Source organism: Melospiza melodia, chromosome Z, assembly GCF_035770615.1.
Source record: "Melospiza melodia melodia isolate bMelMel2 chromosome Z, bMelMel2.pri, whole genome shotgun sequence".
Classification (NCBI taxonomy): domain Eukaryota; kingdom Metazoa; phylum Chordata; class Aves; order Passeriformes; family Passerellidae; genus Melospiza; species Melospiza melodia.
The window spans coordinates 52,256,534-52,283,335 of NC_086226.1; the positions used below are offsets into that span (position 1 = coordinate 52,256,534).

General features: G+C 35.0%; 1 protein-coding gene across 4 annotated transcripts in view; it reads left to right on the forward strand.

Annotated features, from left to right (window-relative positions):
* Positions 1-26,802, forward strand: part of VPS13A (vacuolar protein sorting 13 homolog A) — a 108,099-nt gene that overhangs the window by 14,991 nt on the left and 66,306 nt on the right. For all 4 annotated transcript variants that reach the window (XM_063179666.1, XM_063179665.1, XM_063179667.1 and 1 more), the window contains exons 11-25: positions 427-554; positions 714-820; positions 1,447-1,618; positions 1,988-2,050; positions 5,756-5,891; positions 6,476-6,570; positions 7,369-7,511; positions 8,820-9,021; positions 9,098-9,212; positions 12,069-12,205; positions 15,341-15,473; positions 16,285-16,402; positions 20,013-20,151; positions 24,810-24,894; positions 26,618-26,790. In XM_063179666.1, the coding sequence (XP_063035736.1) occupies positions 427-554; positions 714-820; positions 1,447-1,618; positions 1,988-2,050; positions 5,756-5,891; positions 6,476-6,570; positions 7,369-7,511; positions 8,820-9,021; positions 9,098-9,212; positions 12,069-12,205; positions 15,341-15,473; positions 16,285-16,402; positions 20,013-20,151; positions 24,810-24,894; positions 26,618-26,790 (1,946 nt within the window). The remainder of the gene's footprint in view (positions 1-426; positions 555-713; positions 821-1,446; positions 1,619-1,987; positions 2,051-5,755; positions 5,892-6,475; positions 6,571-7,368; positions 7,512-8,819; positions 9,022-9,097; positions 9,213-12,068; positions 12,206-15,340; positions 15,474-16,284; positions 16,403-20,012; positions 20,152-24,809; positions 24,895-26,617; positions 26,791-26,802) is intronic.

The following is a 26,802-nucleotide window of genomic DNA, read 5'->3' on the forward strand; positions in this document are numbered from 1 at the left end:
TATTGTGAGTATAATTTATCAAAGAGTAAAGCATTTGTAACAGCAACAACAACAACCAGATTTTAAGAAGTAAGAGTTCCTATAGTGAAATAAATGCTGTATTTGGAACTGTCTTGTGTTATAAGTGTATCAGAACCAAAATGATCCCATTTGTTACAAATGTAAACTGTTTATTGAAACATCTGTATGTAATTCAGTGTACAGGAAAGTTTGTGGTGGTGCTCTGCAAAATTTGGTAAATGTTGCCAGAGTGAAACTGAAAATTGAGATTGTGTTCTATTTTAAGTTGCGTTGGTGCAGTTCGTGTTTTTCAAGTCTAGCATTCTAAAACTAATAATCTGGCATAATTTAAGATAAGTATACGTATTATTTATTGCAGTCTGAAATAATTTAATTGCAATTTTTATATCAACTTGTATTTTTTAGTATTCCGCCCCATTTCCGCTAAAGCCAAGCTCCTTATGAATCCTCGATCTGATGTTGACTTTTCATCACCGAAAATAGATCTAGATGTAAACTTACAGGATATAACTGTTGAATTCAATAAGCCACAGGTACCAGTTATTTTTCTGAAGTTATATGTAATGTAGTAAAAAAGGAGTCCATTAACTTAGTCTTGTTTTTTTTTGAAACTGATTTTCACTTTGAAGAGAAGCTTGATAGCTGTTGTTCTCAGAAAGATAATAATGCTCAGTTTGAATTTGTTTGCCTAGTACTTCAGTGTTATGGAGCTTCTTGAGTCTATTGATATGATGACTCGAAATCTGCCATATAGGAAGTACAGACCTGATGTTCCAGTGCACAACAATGCCAAGACATGGTAGGTAACCTTAGACTTTGAAAATAATTTGTTAGTTATTAACCTGAAATAATTGCCAAGGAATTGCTCCTTTCTTAAGGAGGTTTGAACTCATTTCATTCTGAAAAGAGGTATTTTGGTTTTACAATTCTTTTTAAGCTAGCATTGTAGGAAGTTGAGGAGGACCTCATCAAACCAAAGCTGTGGATACAGTATTTGAAAACCTGTGGTTGCACTCTTAAAGACCATTATCAGGAACTTAAGTCTCAGAGTATTTTTGTGTCATAAATTTGTTTAAGTGAAAGCCCCCCCTGTTACATGTCAAGTAGCTCTACAAGAACATAGCTATTGCCTAAAAACAGGCAAACCTTTGCAACAAGGATTTGATTTCTTTTCAGGAGATTCCTTAAAAATATATTTTTATTACTCTCACACATGCATGCATAGATTTGACAGCAATCTGTCTACTTTGTATGGGGAAAAGAGAGTAAAATTCTTAGATTTCTCAACTCAGAAGTATGCTATTAGTCTGGGGATTTCATTCTTGACAACTTGAATTTGTATTAAGTGAGAGTCTGAAAGATATAGGAGTCTTTTCAATATATGAAAAGAAAGATAAGCTAAGATACATTTGTCTTTGCTTTTAGGTGGAAATATGTTATTGATGGCGTCCTTAAAGTAAATGTTCAACCTAAACTCCAAATGTGGTCATGGGAACATATTTCACATCATAGGAAGCAAGTGAAGAACTATAAAGAGTTGTATAAAACAAAGATAACATCAAAAAAACCTAGTGAAGAAATCTTGAAGTTGTTGGAGGTTAGTAACTTTCTGTTGAAGGCTTAAATATTGTTCATCTTGATACTTGTTTAAACTTAAATGTTAAAATGTTCCTCAATCACTTCTAAGTTAAAATAAAATTTTCAGTGGCCATATTTGCAACTTGTCACTACCTTTCTTTGTTAGTAGTATGAACAAATATATGAGGTGAATCTTTAAATTAGAAACTGCAAGAAAAACAGCTTAAGCTGGTGTGCTGTTCTTTTCCAGGTTTGTTTTAAGTTTTCAGATTGAGTGAATTAACTTGGATTGCACGAATTGAAGTGCTTGCTGTTGTTTCCTGTAAACTGAGCTGTGGAATGTAACAATTGTTGAATTGTCAAAAATAATGTCTTATCTCTCTTTTAGGAATTTGAAAAGACCTTGGATATTTTTAACATCACTTTAGCAAGGCAGCAAGCAGAAGTTGAGGTAAAATTGCATCATTTAAATGAGTGTATGAATAACTGAAACATAAGGTTGTGGAGATTTTAGGCAGATGCCTTTTAGCTATGGTGATTGAATTGTGTGCAATACAGTCTTTCAATTTTCCTTGTTCATGGTTTTTTATTATAAGGCATAGTTAGTTTATCAGCTTGTAATTAAAGAAAAATTAAATAACTCCATATGCTCTTCCTTCAAAATGAACTGAGCTTGGATAAATCCCTTTCTATTTCTGGTGGGAAAGATCTGTGTGGAGAATGTGGCCAAATGATAATGGAAGTTAAATGGAAACACACCCAAAGCTGTCCCTCCTCACAGCAGCCTAGACTATTAGTTTATTCCTTTTTTTCATGAAACTGTGTTACTTTGAGCAATCACCTGTACTATGTTGACTCTTTGAGAAGAGATGCAGTGTTTCTCTTTGCAAATGTTGCTCAGAGTACAGCAAATGCAGAATACATTTAAGAAGATTAGTGCAATTAGGCAAGATAATGTGACTTGAGTAGTTCAACTAATTTGTTAGCCTTGGTTTTCCTAGGTTAATGTGCTGCTTAGTTATACATACAGTGTCTGAGTGTTTTTCTAGGTCACTGAAGTGAAATATTTGTAGTTTTTCTGAAATCTGTGATATTTCTCCATTAATAATTAAGGCACCTAAAAGTAAGCAGAAGAAGAAGTTTACAATCTGAAAGAAGGCAGTCATTAATAAACTTTATAAAGCTCAGTTACTGCCTGTGGCAGTGCTTGAAAGCAATTTAAATTATTTTTTTTTTGTTTTGGTATGTGAAGTATATTTAATAATGTATAAATGCAATTGCTTCAGTCGCAGATATTGTGCTGCTGACCTAAAACTCTGAAGAGGAATCTGTAAATTTGATTTTTCCTTCTATTTGTCTGTATGTACACCCCCATTTGAACGCTTGTGTTCCCATTATTCAGGCTCTAACAGGACCAGAAGAAACATTCATGACTGTTCGCCTTCTGTTTGTCCAATCTGGAGTGCTTTTCAAGGGGTGGTGGAAGGTTTTGTTCTGGTTTAGTTCTCATTTGATTTTGTAGTGTGTAGTTTGTCTTGGTTTTATCTTTTTCCTTCAACTTCCTTCCTTCCCCCGGTGTGATTATGCTGCTTACAAAGGTAATGTCATATTGCATTCCTGAGTACCTTCAAATCCTGAGTTTTAAGATATATGTCTGTAACATTTAGAAGTAGGTTGCAAGAAAATGAATTTTCAGTTGTTTGGGCTTTTAGTCTTTCATTTGAAAAATGTTAGAAGTACATCTTGAAAGACATGCTGGCTGATTATCTGAATATATTTCATAGTATTGAAAATCGGGTCACAGTGATTTTAAGTTGTGTTCTGTCTCCATCTATCTGCCAGGTTGCATCTGTTTTGTTGTTATCAGGTCATACCTTTGAAAAAGATTCAAAGGATTTAGAAGAGAAAAATCTACTACTGCTTCGGTATCCTGACAGTTAGCCTTAGGTCTGCCAGGTATTTAAAGGAGCACCCATTAGATGTGGGCTTAGTAAAAAAGCCAGGCAAACGATCCTGCTGTTTGTGAAGTTTCTCTGTTTCTTAAAATCATACCCTAAGAGTTGACTTTCAAGGGCTTACTTTATCTAGACCTTGAAATCAAGCTCCTCAGAAATCACTTTCCTGATCACAGTGCTGATTTTCAGGCAACTTTGTAACCAGAACTTTATATTCCAAACCTCAGACCTCTTCTGCTTCTTATTGCAAGTGTTTTAAGTACCAAATAGTAGCTTCAGCTTCAGTAGCTAAGCATCAAGTCTCTGTATCAGCTTGAGAAATGTTACCCTTTCAGCCTAGGGCAGACTTTTAGGATTTACTTCAGTGAGAACGCAGGATAGAGTCATGGCATCATTTAGGTTGGAAATGACCTGGAAGACTAAGTTCAACTATTAACAGAAAATTGCTATGTCTACCAGTAAATCATGTTCCAGAACACCACATCTACGTGCCTTTTAAATACTTCCAGGGGTACAGACTCCACCACATCCCTGGGCAGCTTATTGCTTTGCTTGGCTACCTTTCAGTGAAGATCCTTTTCCTAACAGCCAATATAAACCTTCCCTGGCACAACTTGAGGCTATTTCTGCATGTTCAGTTTGCTTGTTACTTGAGAGAAGTAACAAGAGGCTGACCTACCTGGCTACACCCATCTTTCAGGTAGTTCTCTCTTCTAGTCAAAATAGTTGATTAAGCTTGCTGATTAAGCTTTAAGTCTATGACTGCATTGGTTACTTAACCAATGTAAATGGAGGAGAGGGAAAGTTCAGTAAGATTCTTCAGCAAATCTTTGTAGTTCCTATACTGCACAGATTATTTTTTTTTCTTCATTGTTACAGAAGTGGCTTCTGTCTGCAGTCTCTCTTTCCCTGGGCTTTGGTGCCTGCTTCTGCCTCAGACATGTGGAAGAGTCATAGCTTTAAACGTCACTTATTCTCCATGGCAGTTGTCCTTCAGCACCAACCCCTCAGTATCCCAGAAATCTGTGATCTCACAGATTTAACCTTCTTTTTTCTAAGGCCTGTCCATTTTTTTATTTGGGTCATTCACTTTGTAACATCTGCTTGCTGATATGGTAGCCTTTATAAAGGTTAACCTTTATAACCTTATAACCTTTATAAAGAGGACTTTTGAGGATTTCTTCAAGCTTCTTGTAGCTTTGTGTTGTTAGACTGACATTCTGCATCATCTCTCTGAGGTGAATCAATAGTATAAATCCAGAAGCCCTTACATTTTTGTGGTGAGTTCTGCCTTCCTTTGTCCGATAGATGTGTAGGTATGACAAGTCCCTACAGAGGAGTGATTTATAGTCAGCTGTTTTTTTTCCCAGTTGTGTTGCAGCATGCTGAGAAGGGATTCCTGTCTCACTTCCACTACAGTATCTTTAAACGTAGGGCTTATTTGCAAATGATTGTATTTTTTGGTTTGTATTAGTCACAAAGAAAGTTAGTTTGTGTGGATCACTATAGTTCTGAGAACAAATTTGTCTCTTGGGTCACTTGGTGTTTGTTTGCCATCCCACGACAGACTTTCAGTGATCAATTTTGGATGCAGTCTACACTTCCTTTGAGGACCCAGTATTGGAATCATCACTGGCATCAGATAGGGCATCCACTAGTTGTGGAAATAATGAGTGTGGGAGTAGGGAGGGCTTCCTTACTATTTTAACCATATGTATCACATGCAGGAATAGTTAGAGTAAATACTGTATTATGAGAGTAAATACTTTTTAAATTGCTTTGGGTATCCATCTTGAAATGAAAAATACAGGGCTAATGTAAAATTTGGCCTGTGATGGCTATTTAATTGCTTATATATGTATTTTAAATTATTTAGAAAACCATTGCATATAATTTTGTGGTATTTTTATGATGAAAGCTGGAGAGAAAATCTGCTATGTAAGAAATGTTTATTGACCTTTTATATGCTCTGTTCTTTCTTAAAGGTGGTTGTTATTATGCAAAATAAAATTGGTCCAATAATGCACTGTGTACTTGAAAAAGTGACTAGAAGGGAAACTAAATAAAAACATTTTGCCTTTTTAATGCTTGTCTAATGATCTTTTGATATGTTACAGCTGCTCTGCGTCTATATTTTTCTTAGGAAAATGAATAAAAAAGCATTAAGAAAATTACTTACCTGAGTATTTTTTAAATTTAAGGCAGCCAAGGCTGGATTGAAAATCTACAGACCCGGAGTAAAACAGGATGATGAAAATTCTGGTGGCTGGTTTAGCTGGATATGGAGCTGGTCGGGTAGAAAAAAGGATGAAAAAAGCCAAGAAGTCAAGGGTTCAAGTATGATAATTTACTGGTATTCTTTTTGTTACTAGGAATCTATTAGAGTCCTAGGTACCTAGCAGTGGAACTTGTAATCAATTTGTTACTGTATGCATTTTCTCTTAGCCTTTTCTTTTGCTTATATACTTATTAATTGCATGTAACAGAGGTTATACAATTGTACAACTCCTCCGTAGTTCCTTCTGAGCTGTGTTTAATACAGTGGAAATTAATGGAATGTAAACAATTTTACTTGCATTCATTTTAAAGTTTGCAAATTTTGTGAAATGTATGTTTGATATATGAGGCACCTAGTAAAGATTATGGAACATAGAAAGTTAATCACAAAGGCTGCTTCTGTTGTTAGCAAGATAAGAAATAGAATAGGTAAGGAAAAAATTATAAGAGCATTTTAAAGCATGCTTTAGATTTGCAAGACTTGGCTTTAAACCCAAGGGTATTTTCTTTTGCTAATTCAGGACAGTAATGTTGACAGTATCTACTCTGTATTGTAGAGCTACCAAGCACAGAAAAGTGTAGAACAGTATTTGCATTTTTCAGATCTCTATACTCAGTTTAACTAACCTCTTGAAATGTGACAGGTCTTGAACAGCTGATGACACAGGAAGAGAAGGCTAAACTTTATGCAGCAATTGGATATAGTGAAACAGCTGTGGATCCAACCCTTCCAAAATCAGTAAGTCATAGCTGGCTGTATGGTATAGCTTCATCTACTAAAAAAATCTCCAAAGATGATAGGAAATCACTTTTAAATTACTTGAAGCTTTGTCTCTATATTTGAATATTGTTCTGATACCTTTAATGAAATTACTGCATGCCAGTTTTCTGCATCCTTAGATGCAGTTTTAGTATAGTGGTTACAAAGCTTACTTTTGGATATTCTTAAATAGTAAAGAATAAATTTTTACTTGCTCTAACAAGAATAGGATAATAAATGTAGTGTGTTGTAGTTTAAATATTGAAGTATATTAAATGTAGTTTAAATATTGAAGTATATTATCATCTTACAATATTCAAAAGCTTTTTAAGAAAATGCACTAGGGAATCTTAATAAAGGATCAGGAAGTGCACTGTAATCTGAAATATGAGTGATAGCAGATGAGGTAGAATAAGTGATTATATATTATATAAAGAAAGAGATGATTCAAGGATTTTACCGGGAAAGAGCAACATTTTGAACCATTCGGAAATGGTCTGAAAATCCTCTTATTGTGTGATACCAAGGATGATATGATGAGCTGCTTTCTACCTCTGCATCAGAGGGTCTTTTTCACAAAATTTGGTAAAGATACAAAAGACTCATATTTGTGAGGATACTCTGCCTCTTTGTAGACATTTACACCAGCTATGATACGAGCTATGCGCAAAAGCAGTAGTTTCAAACTTAGTTGTAGCTTTCATCTCTTCATAAATTGTATCAAGATGGATATTAATGTATTTTATACTCCTATGTTGTTTTTTTTGGCATGTCTAGTATGAAGCCATGAAGTTCTCTGTGAACTTATTAAGCATGTCGATATCAATAAGAGAAAACACGCAAACTCCTCAGCTAATAGAATTTGCATTAACTGACTTGAGTACGGTATTTACCCAACGACCAGGTGCACAAGCAATAAGGTGAGCTTTCTCTATCAAACTGGTTTCGCCTCTCATGAAATGATGGTGATGACGATAGTAGGCATTTTAAGACTGTGTTATGATATTTAAGTCTGGAGTGAAGTCTTTTGCAGTCTGGAGTGAAGTTGTTTTGCGGCTGAGGGATAAATCATGGATACTCTTCCCATGATTGAATTCTCTGCATCTCCAGAGCTTTTTGTTCCAATAAGGATATGCTCCTTTTTTTTAATTTTCAGTTTGTCATTGTTATGTGCAAACAATCCAGTTACAAATTTATTTGCTTTGAAAAGTGACTGTTAAGTTTCCTTTTGAAACTTAACCTCAGCAGGGTGATCTTGTAACCACTTGTTTGTGGGCATTTAACATGATGGAAAAGTTCTTGTGTTCCCAGTTCACTTTTGGATTTGTGGAAGAAAGATGTAACTGATGATTTTTCCTTTGTGTTATGCTCTCAGTAGGTGAGTGAAAAGCATCTAGTGAAATATTTCAATTTTATTTCAAATGCACTTAAAAATTCTGGGAGAAGGTAACCCTCCTCTTTTAAACCTTGTTCCCTCTACTTTGAGATGAGTATAATATATGTATAATATTAAGATACTATTGATCTTGATTAGTTTTATGTTGAATTTTTTCTAAGGTTTGGCATCTGTGTTTTCTGTTGGTACTCTTGTGCATCTAAATGGCCCTGACAATCCTATTGTACTAAGAAAAAGAGAAAAAATAATACATTTTTTACAGTGAAATATTTTTCTTAGAGTGTTGGGAGATAAAAAAATCTTCAACTGAGAGCTGTTGCAGAGGCGGATAGCATTTTGGTTGAAAAAAAAATCCAAGATCCAAAAATTACTCTTGGAGTAATTAGACAATTTATCTTTGTTTTTTTCATTTCTCTGTGCCAGAACCATTTTGTCCCTTCTGTATGTCTGTTTCCCACTATAAATACACGTTCTAATTCCTGAAGTCACACTAAAGTATTCTCATTTGAATTTTGCAACTTTGCAGAATCTCTTAGTTGCCCTGACACCTGCCCTCATGAAAAGTGTATGAAGGAAATAAGTTAGATGCCCTATTGTACTTAGACAGGGGCAGCTAATAGACACAAAAGATAATGATATGGAAAACAGATAACACAGGGATGTATGTATTAAATCCTTAGAATAAGCTGTTTATAGTTAAGGTAGGTAGAAATATACTGTACTGGTTTACGTTTTATTTTTTTTTCCATCTAATTTTTTATACTCTTTCCATGTAATTGTACTTAGCCAGATGGATATTGCATCTGAACAGTGTGCTTACATTTCTGTACAGGTTTGAAACAAAAATTGCCTCACTTGAAGTTACAGGCGTGTCTCAAGAAAAGTGTACACCCCGTCTCCTGTCTTCTCGAACAGCCTATTCAGATGACAATACCTCACTTTTAAGCATAATGTTTGAGACTAATCCTTTGGATGAGAAAGCAGATCAGAGGATTAGAATAGAATCACAACCACTGGAAATAGTATATGATGCAGTAAGTAAATATTTGAATAAGTTATAAATCGTCAAAAATCCTACTTAATAGTAAATTTACCTTATTTTTTTAACAGATGACAGTAAATAACTTAGTGGATTTCTGTAGACCTCCAAAAGATGTACATTTAGAGCAATTGACATCAGCAACTCTGATGAAGCTTGAAGAATTCCGGGAAAAAACATCAACAGGCAAGTGCTGCATGCTCTTCTCACAGCACACTCAGACAAATTTTAGATTGTATGAGTGCTGGGTGTATCTTTCTCTATGGAGATGTGTGCATCCAAGTCATAGCTTTCTAACACCTAAATAAGGTGTTTACCACCTGCTCAGTTAGCACTGTTTGCTATCATAATTTCATCTACATGATGCTTCTTTGAGGAGTGTTTATAGTGGTTCAGAAGAAATATGAAGAGCATATGTACTTAGCATATGTATTTTTAGCATATGTACCTTCCTAACATACCACCTAAATAGTTGAATTATTCTATCTTATTGCAGCATGTTTATTCTAGGTATTGAATAATTTAATGTTTATATCTCCTTTAACTTTAACTATTTCTACTTGTAGAAATATTTGTAAAATATGCTCCAAAGCCATAGATAATCTTTCAGTATTTTTTACTCCATACAGAGTTAAAAGAGTTTGTTACATCTTGTGTTTTGTTCATCTGGTATGTAGAAGGCCTTAGTTATTTAATACTCCTGAAATACTGATTCTGAGATATTAATCTTCTAAGTTAACCTCTGAAACCTTTTCAGATTTCTTGTTTCTCAGGAAATTATGCCTTTGTATAGATGTTTTTGATTTTCTGACTTCCTTGATGAATATTATTTTTGATTTGGATTGACTCAGTTCAAGGTCTATAAACTGATTTATCTGCTTCCCAGCTCATCAGTTTTATAGCTGTTACACTAGTTTTCATTTCATCTTGCTTATCTCTAGAGATCTTGAATTTTAAGACATGAATGTAAGTCCTGAGTACTGTGAAGACTACACTGAGATCTGTGGACTTAATTTGTTCCAGTAAGGATGTCTGAGGCTTTGTAAATCAGAGATGTATCCAGCACAGTGTCCTGTTTCTGTGGATGGGAGTGGATGCAGAGGGGAGATATTATATATAAATTATTTTTAAAAGGAAAAAACAAACAAAAGATGTTTTCTTAAACCTCTTATAATTTCATAACCTATTAATAATTAAATTGTAAATATAAAAAATCTGCATACTGAAGTGATAAAGATTTTAAGAAAACTCAAACAAAAAGTTTATTTGATTACTTCTATCAGGCTAGTATTGGGAGGGAAATCAAGCATCAATAGTATTTTTATTCATTAGTTCTTCTTTGAATGAACTGTTTAATTAAGGACTAATATCAGATTAACCAGAATTATCAGCTTCCTTGTCTTTTCTTTCAGAAATTTCTTGAGCAATATTGACTATATTGATACAACAGTTCATTGTTGATTTCTGAGATGAAATTTTAAATTTGCTTTATATATAATATGCTTGGTTCTCTGCTCATTAGCAGCAAAAATAGTGGTGTTGATCATAATTAATATTTTGTGAAAATACAAAATCGTCCTCTGTGTTTATTCCAGTTGAGCATATCATTGCTGTAGAGGTATATCCAATACTGTTTATACCCTCACAAGAATGCCATGTTGTCCAGAGTAACCTAAAACCTTGTTCCAGTCACAAATGAAAAATTTGATGATAATGTCTCAAAATATGCAGTACATTGCTTGTAAAATCTTGTCTGAGTTTCAGAGAATTGCCAGTGAAAAAAGATTTGATCTGCAGAATATTCTGATGCAGGAGACTATGCTAAGCTCAGAGGTAGAATAAGAAAAGTGGAAACATAGAAGTATAATTAATATGTTCAGACCTGCAGTCCTCAAGAATGAGTTCTTAACACTTTTCTTTGAAGCAATAGAAGGTAGCTGGAAAATATAGGGGAACTGTGAACTGCAAAATTGATGGAACTTGCTACACTGGAGTAGTTATGATTTTCAGCATGAAAAAACATTAAAAAAGCTTGGTTTACCAGAGCTCAGTTTATGGATTTTACTACATTTTTTCCCAAATAAAAGAAACGAGAAAATATTTACTTGACCTTTCTACATCACTCAAATTGAGCTAGCCAGTGCAAACTGATAAAATCCTGCTCTTCTTGTTACTCCAAGTTGTTTTGTCTTGCAAATCCTGAAATGTAGTTGTCATCCAGTGCTTTACTGACTAGCCTAGCTCTCCTCTGACAGGGCAACCTTTGATAATGTAGCAGATTTAATTGTTTTCTTACCAGTGGATGTGTTTACTGTCATGTTGTTATCTTCATAATTCATTGTCTCTACTTCTGTGATCATCAGCTTGTTGTAAAAGGTAGATATTTAATGAGTTGTGGCTACATCATAAGGCAATTTCCGGATCTAACTTGGAGCAATACCATTCATTCTTCAGCTGAGCGACAAAGCAGAATTTGATTACAAATCTTATGAATGTCTGATTTTCCCAACTAATTGCATGATTTTTGAACTTAATTTTTGTAAGATCATATATTTGCATATCTTTGGTGTCTCAAGATGGAGATGTTTGTCAGCATTTAGTGTAAACCTGTGTATCTCAGTATCAAAAAACACTAACAGTTTGGCTAGTGTAGTTGGATACTCAAAATAAGAAATTCTAGAGCAATTAGATTTGTGAATCTATGGAACATAGTGGGTTAATTCAGTAATTTCAGAATTCCAGTTCTTCTCTAATTTCATCTCTGCTCAGTGGGAAGTATTTTTGAGTTTGCATATGTCACATTGTTATCTATACTTGTCGCACTATTTCCTATCATCGTTTCATTTACTTGATGCTTCTTTAAGCACTGTCTATAATGAATGAAAGAAGAAATATGAAGAGCATATGTACCTTAGTTATTTAGCATATAGAGTTTGTTTAAAATTGGATCTGATTTTCTTTTTGTCACTTTCTTTTAATCCTACAGGTTCTGTATGAATTTCTTTTGTTTGTTTCTTTTTAATAATTGTACTTTTTTTTCAGGATTGTTGTATATTATTGAAACCCAGAAAGTTCTTGACCTCAAAATAAACCTCATGGCTTCATACATCATTGTTCCACAAAAAGGATTCTATGACCATACATCAAATTTACTGCTGCTGGATCTTGGTAGCTTTAAAGTATGTATTTACGTAATAACGTAATTTACCGAAAATAATAACTCAGCTTTTTACCTGATTTACAGTTTCTTAATTTGAGTTTCATGGTCATGAACAGTACCGTAGTACTTACTCTTACTCTTACAAGAGTGAGAGTACCTCTTGCAGTGTACTTATTAAGTATTTATTTTAAAGTGCTTTGTAGTCAAGGCAAAAGTTACTGAACTCTTCTCAGTGGATTTGTTCTGTGCAAAAGAATTGCTAGAAAATACTCCTTCCCTAGCAAGAAACTACTGTTGATACTTTGGACTGTTATGTGGAAAATGTCTAGTAATTTTTTACATTGCCTTACAATATAAAATAGTGAAGTTCTTTGTTACATGATTAAATGGTATTCTTATTTTTCATTATTATTATTACTTACCCTTTAATCACTGAATTTACTTTAAAATGAGGAAAGTAAACATACTGGCAATTTTTAAGATAATTCGGATGAGATTGGGGGTGTGTTTGAGATAATGATTTTTTTTTTACTTTTCCCCTGCATAAGATATGTAAAATTATAATTTATCACTATAAAAAAGGAATATACTTTGAAATAAAATAGAAGAGACTTTATTATTAGCGGTCTTCTTCTTACTCAGTGATGAACTTGTGTACTTCAGGATAAGTGATCTTACATGCATATAGGCAATTTACTTTTTATTTACTTGTATTCTGGGTAAAATTGGTTCTGCCACTTAGTATCTGTTTAGATTGCTGTCTGCTTTTTAGCAAAAATTTGTTTCGAATCCTAAGATCTTGCTAATGAGAATAAGTTTTCTATGTAATTTCCATATAATTACTTCTGAACGTGTGATTTCAGCTTGAATTATAGAACAGTTTGGCTTGGAAGAGACCTTTAAAGGTCATGGAGTTTAACCTCACTGCAATGAGCAGAGACATCTTTAACTAGATCAGGTTCCTCAGCCACCTGTCCATCCTGACCTTGAATGTTCCCAGGGGTGGGTGTACACCTCCTCTCTGGACAACTCGTGCCATTTTCATTTTAAGAAAATTCCTTATATCTAGCCTATATCTACTCTTAGTTTTAAGGTGTTACCCCTTGAATTGTCAGACCAAGTCCTGGTAAAGTCTGTTACCATCTTTCTTTTTGGCCCACTCTAAATACTGAAAGGCTGCTGAAAAGTCTCCCCAGAGCCTTCTCTTCTTCAGGCTGAATAGCACCAGCTCTCTCTGCCTTTTTCTTAGAGGAGATGTGTTCTGCTCCCTTGGCTATAGGACTTGTGCTCCAGATCCCTTCCTAGGTCTTTTGCCCTTCTCAGGACATATTCCAGCACTCTAATGTCTGTGCTGCTGTGCGGAACCCCAAATAAAGTATAGTATTCAAGCTGCAGCCTCGCCAGTGCCAAGTACAGGGGAACGAACAATCCCTCCCCTTGTTCTGCTGGCCACACTATTGCTTTTGGCCACCTGGGTACTCACTGGCTCTCATTCAGATGGCTGTCAATCAGCTTGACCTGCTGCTCTCCTCCCTGAGCTATGTCACTAAGCAGAGGGATTCTCTGCTTAGGCACACCTCCCACAGGTGTGCTCGCTGCTGCTGTCTGGTGTTGGCATAAGAGTCAGACACATCCTGCAGCCTGGCACCTGGGTGGCAGCATGTTCCCACCAGAGCTCTGATTAGGTGCATCAGTTGTGCTGATGATTTGGTAATGGGCTGCTGCAGTCCAACTGCAGGTCTGTGCAATAGGTCATGTTTAAAAAGAATGTGTTGGAGTGCTTCAGAAAGTAGAATTAGTGAAGAAGCTTACTCTGTGGATACTAAAAATTATGTGATCTGGTTGTAAATCCAAGTTATTTCAGTGACAGATAATTTCACTAGCTCTTCTGAGTATTAGTCATTTGTAGGCAGTTTGTAGGGTTGGTACTTTGTAGTTGTTTGTTGCTTGAAACAGCCTCCTAATAGCCTACTTCCCTTTCCACCCCATACAAGATTACTCTTGGAAGTGTTACATAGAAGAACACATTTCAAATGTAGACTTCAGTGTGTGTGGCATTTTTTTCCTGAAGTGGATGAGTAATTTTTGTAGTGAATGTGACTCCTAGGTTGGTTCCTCTGATTTAATAGAATTTAGAAATACCATAAGAAAATATCAGAGAAAATTTAGTTGCCTGTCAGGATATGATTCGTAGTTCTGTATTCACTTCGACTGACATATGCTTAAGTGAGAGGTGGGTCGTTTGTTGAATGAGAATGTTTAACACAAAGCAAACAATCTTTTCCCCCAGTTGCATACTGGAAAAGATCAAGCCCCAGGAGGAAAAATGGCATGTAAAATTAAAACTGTGCCTCAGTAGATAAATAGGGTTATTAGTTTAGTCATTCTGAATTTGCATCTCCAAGTTATTTTTAACATAAAAGTTACAATGGATTTAGAGTCCAGCAGTACTGAAAAATAAATGCTGTGTCTTAGATGCTAGTTTTTCAACCTCTTTTAGTTCCTTTGAATATTGCCTGGGTTTGACAAAACCAAATATGAATCCAAAATTATTAGACGTGTAAGGATGAGGACAGACACATTTCATCAGAGATGAACATCAGGGAGGATACATACAAATGTGAAATACCAGAGAAGTATGGGTGTCCCAGAGCTGAATCAAAGGACTATTGACTGATACTAAAGGAAAGACATTGATGATGAACAGTCCAAATCATCTTTTCCTCTCTAATGTGTCACAGCTGAATTCAACAGAGTTCAGAAATACCTTTCACGTGTCTGAGTTGCTTAATGCAGTAATATTTTATATATAAAAATTCTGAATGGTTATTCTTCTGATTAAAAAGGGTTTGAGATTTTATACTTTGGAGTATAAGTCACTTATTGAAGAAAATCATTCTGTACATAGTATATAATATATTTTAATTTGCTTTTTGTTCCTTTCTTTGTGGAAAAAATGGTGTTAATACTCTGATTTTTGTTTTGGTGCAGTCCAGAAATTTTAGATATTTGCTGTGCTGTGACAGTTGTAAGACTGTGGTCTATAGTGAGGACTGATTCATTTGTTATGGTAGGAACAAGTATTTATAGAATTAGTGCCCTGAATATTTCTGAAATTGATTTATACTTTTTTTTTTTTTTTACATATTTTAAGATGGCAAGCAAAAGTCGTTCTGATTTATCAAAAATCAAAGTAGGGCAAACCTCAATTGAAGATATAATGTCCAGAGCTTATGACAGTTTTGATGTCCAGCTCAGTAGCATGCAGTTACTGTACAGCAAACATGGTAAGTATTCATGAAAGTAATCTTGCTTTATATGACCGAATACAATGTGATGGTGGTTGTGCCTCATATTTGTAGCCGAAGCAGTGGAGAATCTTTTGGAATGTACTTCTCCAAACATAAGTGTTCTAAATTCAGTAGTATCAACATACGATGAATTTCCAAAACATACCTTTAGGACTTCAGTTCCAATTTTAGCAAATTCATAATAAAATTCCTTTTGTTGAATACATCTCATTTGATTTGTTTCATAGTGAGTGTAAGACTGTAATTACTTTATTTATGGTATTTTCCTTCAATGCCTTTCTGCCTTTCTCCAGACTTAAAGCAGAATCCACAAGTAGTTGTAGGTTTGATCATTTTTTTGAGGGTAAGGAAAGAATGTGAATTGAACTACTTCAATAAGGTATCAAAGGAAACTTTAGTATTTTGGGAACTAGCAACATAGAGTCAATCAGAGACTTTTTAATAATTTAATTCCTAATATTTTGGGTTTAATTCAATTTAAAGATTTAACTCTCCAGGGTAGAATACAGAGCCTAAACTCCCAGTACTACACATGTTAAGAATTGGGTCCTGGGAAGTCTACTCCATGGATGCTGTAGCTGTGAAGATGAGAGTAGGAGAAATCATTAATTAGTCTTGTATGTCCGAAGTTCAGATGTATAAATACATCTGTTGATAGAACTATAAAAGAGATTGTGGCACCTGAATTTTTAGGAATATGTACTAATATCAGATACTTGAATTCTGTGATGTGTAGTGAGAAGGAATCTCTTTCAGTATTTAAAGTAGGTTTTCTGTGCTCTTGTAGATGAGAACTGGCGAGAAGCTCGGAAACTGAAAAACTCATCTCAGTGTATCTTGCAGCCCTTGGATGTAAACCTGGAATTTAGCAGGGCTATGGTTGTTACAGATGCAAGAATGCCCAGGTATGTATTTTCCCAATTTTGAAATTCTATGGTAAACTGCTTTTTTGAGGGGAAAAAGAGGAAAAAATAAGGATCTGGTTATACCTGTGCACTTTTACATTGGCTATATTTAAATATTGAAAGTAAAATACATTTATCTAGAAAAATAGAAAATAAATTAAAATAAGTTTTCAGATACCAAAGAGGTGATAGAATGTTGCAGTAGTATGCTTAAAATATTTAAAGATTTTTATTAAAGACAATTAAGATATTACTACCTCTTCTAATTCAGTCTTCCTAATAGCTACATTTCAGTTCTCATTGAAAATACCAAGGAGCTAAAAATCTGAATTTAAAATCAGTTCTATAAATACCAAAAATATTTTGAAAAATAATGGGCTGTCATACTCCCTCTCTTGTGACTTGGCTTATTGTTCTAGTTAGTTTACCTGCTGTGGAAACAGCTCTTAATGCCTTGCATTTGCACTTAGGGATGTTCAGTGAAATCTTTTTAGTTATAGAAATTGTACCAATCAGAAGAAAATAATTAGTACTGTTAATAACGATCAGTGATTGCATGATGTAATGCTGCCACCTGCTGGAAACCTGGGAGGCCAGATTTTGAATTTTGATGCTTACAAAACATCTTAATGTTTTCCCTCCTTACTTTTTCTCTGTTGAAGATGGTCAAATAAGGGGAATGCAATTCACAGGAATCTTCTTATGTTAGAAAGTGAGATTTCATTTCTATGGTCATATAACAGAACGACATAATTTTAATGTAGGTTTGCAATTCACATCTCTCAAAAATTACATTGGTATAACTTGGATTAAGGGGTGTCTTCTCTTAATGTGTACACGTCCTGCAGTATTGCAGTACTACCTGTCTGACTGTCTTGGCTACCTTATGTACTTTGACAGTTCATGTGTCAAACAGATTCTGGAAAATTCCTGCGTAATTTTTCTCTATATTGCATTGGGCACGAATGATGAACATTAACTGTAGCTTTTGTGTCAGCAAGAATCCCCTAAACTTTAGTAAAAATTTTAGCATAGTTGAATAGGGTTAAGTATATAGTTTAGTTGAATATTATGCACACATCAGTTACATATATATATAAAAATATATTTTTAATGTACATGTATCTGTTCCTTCATATTTCAGTTTTTATAAGCATACTGTCATGTAAACCCAATATTATATTTTTCCGGAGTTTTTAAATTAATATTTGGAACTGCCTGCATAGAACAACATAGTTCTGTTGAGAAAAATGAGTGCAAAGATATTGCTTTTACAGCAAAACCTACCACCAGAATTGTTGTTTAATGTAGTAGATGTTTACAAATTAGTTCTTAGTTTGGAAGCCCCCTGCTTTATATTTAGTCATCTGAAAAGCAAATGATTGGGTGTCTCTATTTTTGATTCTTTGATTTTATGTCTTTCAATGACCATTAAACTCATTTGAATTCCTTGCAATTTTCTTGTTCAAAAAAGTAATGAATTTACTAGGCTTTGTCCTGACTTTGTTTAGAAAGGCACATTTTTATATTGCTACCTTGAGGAGAATACTAATTTAGGTAATTTTGGTAATGACTGCTGGATCAAAGGATTTTCAATGTTCATCTCTGTTATCATCTACTTATACTTCCTAATCATTAAAATAGACTTTCATTCTGGTTGGATGTGAATATCTGCATTTGTTTCATTTCTGGTAATAGGATGCTCCTTATGGTTTCTGTTACTTGAAATTTGGAAGCACTAATACGATTCTAGCACTAATTCTGTAGTTTTACAGCCTGTGTAAGGTTTTATATTTTTTTGATATTTGTTTTATCCTGTAGTATGGTCCCTCCATTTTCTGGAAGAAGTGTCTGAGAGTCTGTCATATGGTTTTTGAAGGTGTATGAAGAAAGTATTAGGATAGCAATATTAAGAGCATCCTATATAATAACATTCATTATAAACACAATAAAAATTCCAGTGTGAAGGAATGTACCGATTTGCAGCTTTGATGGTGGCATTCTTTTAACATTTCTTTCTGACCACAACCAGACTGAACTTGAAGGAAGTTTCTGCAGATTTCCTCATCAGTTGAAGCACTTACCTTCTCCGTGCCTCAGTCTCTGCAAATGGAGTGTAATTGATTCTCCATACGGAGGTTTCCAAACCTTAAAAGCTTTTGTTTAAAGAGCACTGTAGAGAGCCCAGATTATTTGCATTTGTCTGCTTTGTATCTGCTGAGTGCCTTCCTTCTAACTGTATAGACTGTCTGTTGTACAGACACTTATGAAAAATGTCTTGACAATGTACACAAATTTTTGTTGAGAGGTTTAAGTGCAATGAAGGTGAGAATTGCTATTGTGTATTTAATTGCTATTGCTCCTCCAACAACTGAGGAGGGAGAGGTCCTTCAAACCTGGTAGTTACACATCTACCTTAACCATCTCCATAATAATAAAATAACAAAAAAGGAAAAAGAAAAGAAAAAAAAAGGAAGAGTCTAAATCTCTCTCTGACAGAACTGGAATTAAGAATTAGAACAGTAGTTGAGAATGAATCCTGTAAGTTAAGAATGTGAAGAAATTAATAAAACTGTTTTCTGTCACAGTTTAACATGTACAATTTTGTGCTTCCTTAAGTGTCAGAAACTGTTTCTTCAGATACTCTCATAGTATCAAAGTTAGCTGAGATGGGTTGAAAATATGGAGCTTTTTATTCTCGCATCTTCTTCAGTCTTTAAATTTTATGCCACTTTGAAGATTCAGGTGTGAGTTAAGCACATCAAAAGTGGAAGGAAGTGGGTTGTCTTGTTCCTTACACAGTATGCATCTGGTGCTCCCTGTTACCTGTTGAACAGACCTCTTTATCTGTTCTAACTAGAAGTTGTAATAAAAACACAATATGTTCTTTGAGCAAATTTTCTGCTTGCTTCTGTTACACTCACTTGTATGAAAAACAAAGTAGTGCTTTAAATCTTTAAAAACTCATTGTGCATGTTTGATGTGATTCTACTTCTTTTTTGTCCAAATGGTATTCTATTACACTTAAAATATGTTTTACTGTTTTAATTTTTAAAGATGATTATTTTATTCTTTTATACTCTGTATGTCTGTATGTTTATTCTTTTGTTAAATATCTAGACTACTGCTGTAGTGGGCTTAACTATACATGAGTTCTAGGAAGTATTCTGTATTCTTTTTTTGATCTTTTGAGCCCTAAACATTCACATGCAAAAAACATCTCCGCCTTCTCTTCTATAAAAGACTGTGTAAAAGTTCAGTTATGTGATTTATTGTAAGTAATTAAATTAAGTGCATGAACATGAGGGGGCAATTTCTGATTGTAAGGAAACTGTGCCTTACGTAACCAAACTAGAAGTGGTTATCAGTAGTATTTGTAGTCCTGATCCACAAGATTTTGTAGCAAATGGAATATCAATGACACTACTAAGTGGATAGTTGCTGATATATATATATATATAAACACATAATACATGCAGTGGTTAGATGAAGAATTTTTGGACCCAGAGGACTTCAGTGTTTTTCAGAAGAAAAATAATGTGAAGTTTTATTGAAATAATTTTAAGATTAATTAACTGTGGAACTTTTGATGTTGTTCTTTAAAAAATAGGTTCAAACTGTCAGGACAGTTGCCTTTACTTTCTATCCAAATATCAGACCAGAAGGTGACAAGTATCTTGGAGCTAATTGATAGCATTCCTAAGCCGGAAAGTGCACCTGCTACCAGTTCTCCTCCAAAAATGACTGAGGTAAGATTTTTAAGAGATTTCATTAAAAACTATCAGAAAACTATCAAAAAAATCAGAAAAAACCTTCTTGATATTAGCATTCCAGTTTTGAAAGGTTCACAAAAAAGTGATGAACAAGTGTTGACTTCACGCCTCTTGAAAAATTTAGCTTTTTCTCTAAAGCTGTAGAAAATTTTCTTGCTGTTGAGTTAGTTGATTATTGAACTTTAGCCCATAATTATGTTGTCAAGTGCTTGGATTTAAAATAGAAGCCCTCAGAGTTTTACTATTATGGGAATTAATTAGTAGTTCATAATAATCTTGACTAATAAGCATACTCAGTTTTGTTGAGGATTCGTTTAATTGTACCTTCAAATGTATCATAATGCTGCAGAATTTAGATTCAGCTGTTTCGTTTAGTGAAGAAAACATTAAAATGCTGGAATTTTTGAAGTTCAAGTATTATGTCATGTTATATGAGAGTTTCAAAAGTCAAACAATAAATACTCACTATCTGTTTTATAAACAATGCATGCCTGGTAAAAGTAGTAGGTTTTTTTTTCAGCTGACCTCAGTGCTTTTCCCGTTTCAAGTCCTTTACACAGTATAGCTCAGGGGTGGAAGTTTTCCCTTGCACTTGTATCAGTTAGGAGTTTGGTTCTTGCTCTTTTGCCACCCCCTTTCCTTGGTGAAAATGGTTTGGCTCACTGTTTTATAAATTCTTCAAAACAGAAGTTTGTCCCCTTCTTATTTTTCCTGAAAAATGTATTTCACCTTTTGAGCTGTTCTTAACAAAACTAGGAGATTAACTCATAGTTACTAATTTTTGACATGACTAGTCTTTGTGATCTGGCTATGTTTAATGCATGTGTAAAGCAGTCCTCTTATTAGAATGTATGTAAACTCTTTTAAAAGTCAAAGACAAAATTTTCCTCTCTGTTTTTTTGTCATTTGTAAATACTTCTAACAATGTTATTTAGTAACTCATGAACTTGATCCTACAGAAATAGTAGTCATCTTTGTATTTGGGGTTTTTTTAAGATTATTTGATAATTATCTTTCCATCTTTGTACAAATTATTCTGCACTGTTCTGGAAGGCTGTTACTGCAGTTTGGTATTTTCTGTGGGTTATATTAGCGTAATATTTATTAACAGTTAATGCAGCAATTTGACATGCATACCTATTGAAGAGCATTTTTCTTCACGTCGTTCTTGCCATCCCTTTAGTGGTGCCATTAAAATTTTAGCTAATTCTGACTTAATGGTATACTAATAGTATACCCAGCCAAAGCCACCTTGGTCTCTGTTGTTTTGTGCAACAAATCACAAACTAACTTTTTTTGAGGGTAGGTATTGGGACTTTACTTTTACAAGAATAGAATTTGCATGTATAAGATGCAGATTGTCCTCTGCTTTATAGCACTGACTATACTTGAATTTAATTATAGAATTTAACTGTTAAGTCTCAAGTATTTTAAGTGACCTTGAAGTAATTAGTATTGCCTGTACATTAGTTGTGATATACAGTAGATGAGGTGAGGAAAGACTGTGGACCAAGTATAAATATATTTCTGTTATATGTGAATCCAGATCAAAACTTAGGCTTAGACCTGTCTGCTCAAGCTTCTATTTACTTCAGAACATGACAGACTTTAATTGCTAGTATTAAATTCAGTTAATTTGAGTGGATTTTGGGCTTTGATGGTGGCAGATATACTACCATGCTTTCATCCTTACAGCTGTAATTCTTCTGGACTTTGTTAACATCCCATAATTTCTGAACTGAAAAGAACGTGAAATCCTTTGTCAGAGGGCTGTTTTCTTTGTTACGTTCTGAGTTAGTGGTGGAAGTGATCTTGAGCTGTGAAAACAGAAGACATTTTGGAACAGATCCTTCTACATTTTTGCGCTCAGCATTTTAGTCCAAGAAGACACTTCAGTGTATAAGTTCATTTTTCATGATTTGTACTATGAAGTCAAATTTCTTTTTTTTGTCCTTGTTTTCATAGAATGTGTAAGTGTTACAGATGAGACATTTTCACGTATTTCTTAAATACTTAGTCTATTTATTACTTGTATATCGCCAGCTGGGGGTTTATGTACAAAATCACAAACGGGACGGGACTGCTGAGGAACCTTGAGCTGTTTTGTTTTTCAGCATCAGTCTCATTACATGGTTATGACAATGGGAAGATGCCATCAGCTCACATCCCAGGCAGCAGACCAAGAACTTGATGTTACAACACACTTTATAAGTTTTTTGACCAATCACACAAAGCAAAAGCACATTGACAGTTCTATGCAACCACTGTAAGCACACGTACCTTTGGTTAAAACAGTGCCTGCTTTTTTTTAAGGCTTACCTGCTTGTAAGCCTTAAAACACAATGCAAGAGCTCCATTATTAAGCTTAAAACTTCCTAATATCTTGCTAGATAAACTTTTCTGTAGCTTAGGGAGTTACTCTAGACAGGGGTTAATGCACAGACCATTGTTCTATTTGTCATTGCTTTTCTACTTTGTAAATAATTTTTCTGCTGATGTATCTCATGGCTACTGCTTAGCTCCAATCACATTTCTGCTGTCTCTGAGGCCTGCCTTTTGCAGCTTTCCCCAAACCCTCTGATTTTGTGGATTCCCACACTTGTAGACATGAATATATTCAATAAAATCAGATTTTGTAGGCTGGAGACAGAGATGTGGGAATGTTGAGCGTGAGATGAAAAATGTAGCCTTGGAAACAATATTCAAGATGTTTCTTGTTGCCATAATGTATCAATTTGATACTGTGGTGTTGTGAATAATTGTCTGAACCTGAACTTTGAAAAGTGCAGTAACAAAGGAGAGGAGAAGATCTGGTGGTGCAGGGAAAGAGCTGTTTTAAACTGTGCAGTCCAGAGCCAAAGGCACTCAAGAAGAAAGGGCACACAGTGCACAGTGCTCTTACTTTGATACTCTGTGCAAGGCACATCTATAATACATGTGCATGTGGAACTTGCAGGTGAGAATTCTTTACAAACTCAGATTGCTGAGATTGCTTTCTGAGACTTGATGATAACTAAATCATTTGGATACTTTTACTAAGAGCATTTAATTCTATCATATATGAAACCACGTAGAGTGGAAGATTCCTGTTCTAGAGTGCACTCTAGTGGCATTTCACATATTTTCAGTTACTACTCTGAGTTGTGCCTAACTGCATTTCACAGTTGAAGACTCAGAATCATAGATTATCCTGATATGTAAAGGACCCACAAGGATCGTCGAAGTCCGACTCCTGGCCCTGCACAGGACCATCCCTAGGACTCAACACCATATACCGCAGAGCATTGTCTAAACACTTTTTGAACTCTGTCCAGCTGGTGCTGTGACCACTTCCCTGAGGAGCTGTTCCAGTGCTCAACCGCTTTCTTGGAAAGGGACCTTTTCATAGTGTAAACCTCCCTGACACCCCTTCATGCTGTTCCCTCAAGTCCTGTCACTGGTTCCCAGAGGGAAGGGATCAGTTTTAGCCCCTCTGCTTCCTCTTGTCAGAAAGTTGAAGAGTACTGTGAGGCCTCCTCTCAGTATTTTACTAGTTGTTTTTTTTCCCCTTATGTCTGAAGCAGTGCAATTCAATGAGGCGAAGTGCTAGATTCCACACTTGGGTCACAACAACCCCAAGCAGTGCTACAGGCTGGGGACCGAGTTCCTAGAAAGCTGTCCAGCAGATAAGGAACTGGGGTGCTGGTTGACTGGCAGCTGAACGTGAGCCAGTGTGTGCCCAGGTGGCCAAGAATGCCAAGGACATCCTGGCCTGTACCAGCAATAATGTGGCCAGCAGGACCAAGGCAGTGATTATCCCCCTGTCCCTTGACACTGGTGGGCCCTCACCTTGAATCCTGTGCTCAGTTTTGGGCTCCTCATGAGCCCTCCTCATGAGAAAGGCTGAGGTGCTGGTCTTTTCTCCCAAGGAAAAAGTGCCAGGATAAGAGTAAATGGCCTCAGATTGCTTCAGAGGAGGTTTAGATAGGATATTAGGAAAATTTTTTCACCAAAATGATTGTCAATCATTGGAGCAGGCTGCCCGGTGGATGAGTCACCATCCCTGCAGCTATTTAAAAGACTTGTAGATGTGGCTTGCCACAAAACTATGTCTCTTGCAGTGCTAGGTTTATAGTTGGACTTGGTGATCTGAAGGGTCTTTTCTAACCAAAATGTTTCTATGTTTCTGTGAAACAGAAAGCAATCCTGTCTGCTCTAATGTTTTGTGTATCTCTTTTTCTTTTTTCCCCACCCAGCACTTGTGTTAGTTTTGTAAAGAGCTGTTGATCTTTATTGTTCTCTGAAGTTGCTGTATTGTAATCCTTTGAGGGACTAGGTTTTGTCTTTTATGATTTTTCATATCATGTGCCATTTCTAACCATCTTTTGGTCTGTGAAGTTGAATGTTTGAACCTCCTGTCTTTTGTAGTGTGTTCTCTCTAGTTAGATGGAAGTGCAAAAGTTGCTGCTTCTACCTATTTTAGGCCTCGTTTAGGCATCCTTATAATTTTAGTAATGTGTTTAATTTTATTGAATTGCACTTAAGCTAAGTTGTAAATTGCACTTTCCCTAAGTTGTAAAACTTGGATGCAGTATATATGCATGCAGTAACATGACCAATAAATACAAGAAAAATTTTTTTATCTCCTGTTTTAGGCTACACTGTCACCTGTGCTTCCAGCACCACATTCGTCTCAAGGCGTGTATTCTGTTTTGGATCTTCATTCATTTCCTGAGTCAGGTAGTATAATCTGTTTTAAGGTCTTGCTTAAAAAGTGGGTCAAGTCAAGAAGTTTTTGAGTTCTTCGAATTAATTTATTATTCTTACTGTAAGCAAGGATATGGGTCTTTGTTTCAAGTTCTTGAGGACTGAGTAGTGTTATAGTCTGTTTAGCTTATAATTGATGCTGTACAAACTACTTGCAGCAATATACTACATATAGCAATATATATGTATATATTGCTATATATAGCAGTAAAATTCTGTATTCTTGTTTTTGTCATTCCCTTCCTGAGGGTATAGCAAGAAAATTTTGTTTGGTATGGTGGGTTTATTTTTGTCGGCATATGTTATTATTGCAAATCTGTATTCAGGGCATTTGAAGTAATATGAACTTTTTAGCTTTAGCATGTACTTAGTCCTCTGATGATGGTTTTAATTATTTTCTTGTGGTGAAGGATTTCTCTCTTATTTAGGTGGATTTGTTTAAATTACAAGGTAGGGAAATGATAACCATTAGAAACTGCTTTGTTTTTATAAACAAACATTTTGGTTTGTACTGGATAAAGCAGAAGATTGACTGTGGGAGAACCAGTTGTGTTCAACACTTTCTTGCTGTTCAAAACAGCTTAGCTAGATCCTAATATTTCATCTAGCAGTTACATTATAAAAATAATCAAACATATCAGTATTATTTCAGTATCAGTTATGTTTGTGATGCCAAAACACTGAACTGGAGAAACAGATGACTACTACTTTCTCAAGTTAATGTTTTTTGTGGTTAGCAAACACTAGCAAAATTATTGGCAAAGTTACTATGTCTGTTTCATAGCTTTAAATTCAGTGTGTATGCAGTAAAAATATGTGTTTGTGCATCTTCGTCTGTTTTTATATAAACTCCTTTAAGAGTCATGTCTTTCAGTTCTTAAAAACTAGGCTGAAGTGAGAATACATGCTGGCAACAAGTAATTTGAGAAAGTAATAGCTAGATTTAGATTGGAATCAAGTCTGATTTTTAATCAAGTCTATACTATACATACAGTTATACAGTCCTTTTAAGTGATTTATGTTAATTCTCTATCTTTACTCTCCAAAATCTCAGAGCTGTTTTTAAGCTTTACAAAATACTTCATCTTATTTGTTGAGTTTTTTAGAAGGATATTTCTTCCACAGTTACCTTATACTTGAGTGTTTATGTTTTTACATGAAGACGACCTTCACAAGACAGTGTAATCTATTTATCCTGGTTATATTTCTGCACATTAATTCACTAATTCACTAAAGTGAATTAAAAGCTTGATAGTTCTTAGGAGTCTCTCTGAAATGGGAGATCTACAGCAGCAAGAAATCCTAAGTAGTGTGGCTGATACTGAGGCCATGGCTCCTGTACTGTCAACAGCAGTCTGATCAGCAGATAAGTTAAGCTGTTAGGTCACACCAAAGGCAAGACAAAGCATCGATTGTGCTGTCTTTTGCAAAGCCAGAAGTAAGAGAATGCTGAAAGGAATTAGCTAATGAGATCTGAAGTTTATGATGACATAATGGAGGCAGCTGTAGGTTTGGTGTAAAGTTGTGGAGGCTGGAATAGGGATGGTTATGGAAACAGATTTTATTGCTAGTTGTCAGCTAGATACTTGTATATTTAAGCTTTTATGGATGTAGATGTAAAAACTCTAGGTTACAATACTGTAAAATATTGGTTGTGTAAACTGCATATGTAATGATGTTGTGAATTAATCCTTAGAATCAGAAGAAGAATTTTATGATGCACTAAGCAGTCCTGTGGAAGATGTGCCATTCTTTGAAGTCTCATCTGGCCCCCTCAAGCAGACTGTCAGTACAAGACGAAAAAATCTACACAAACAAGAATCTCTGAAAAATATGACAGATTTCCAACTAAAGTTTGAAGTAGCTGAGGTAAAATTACTT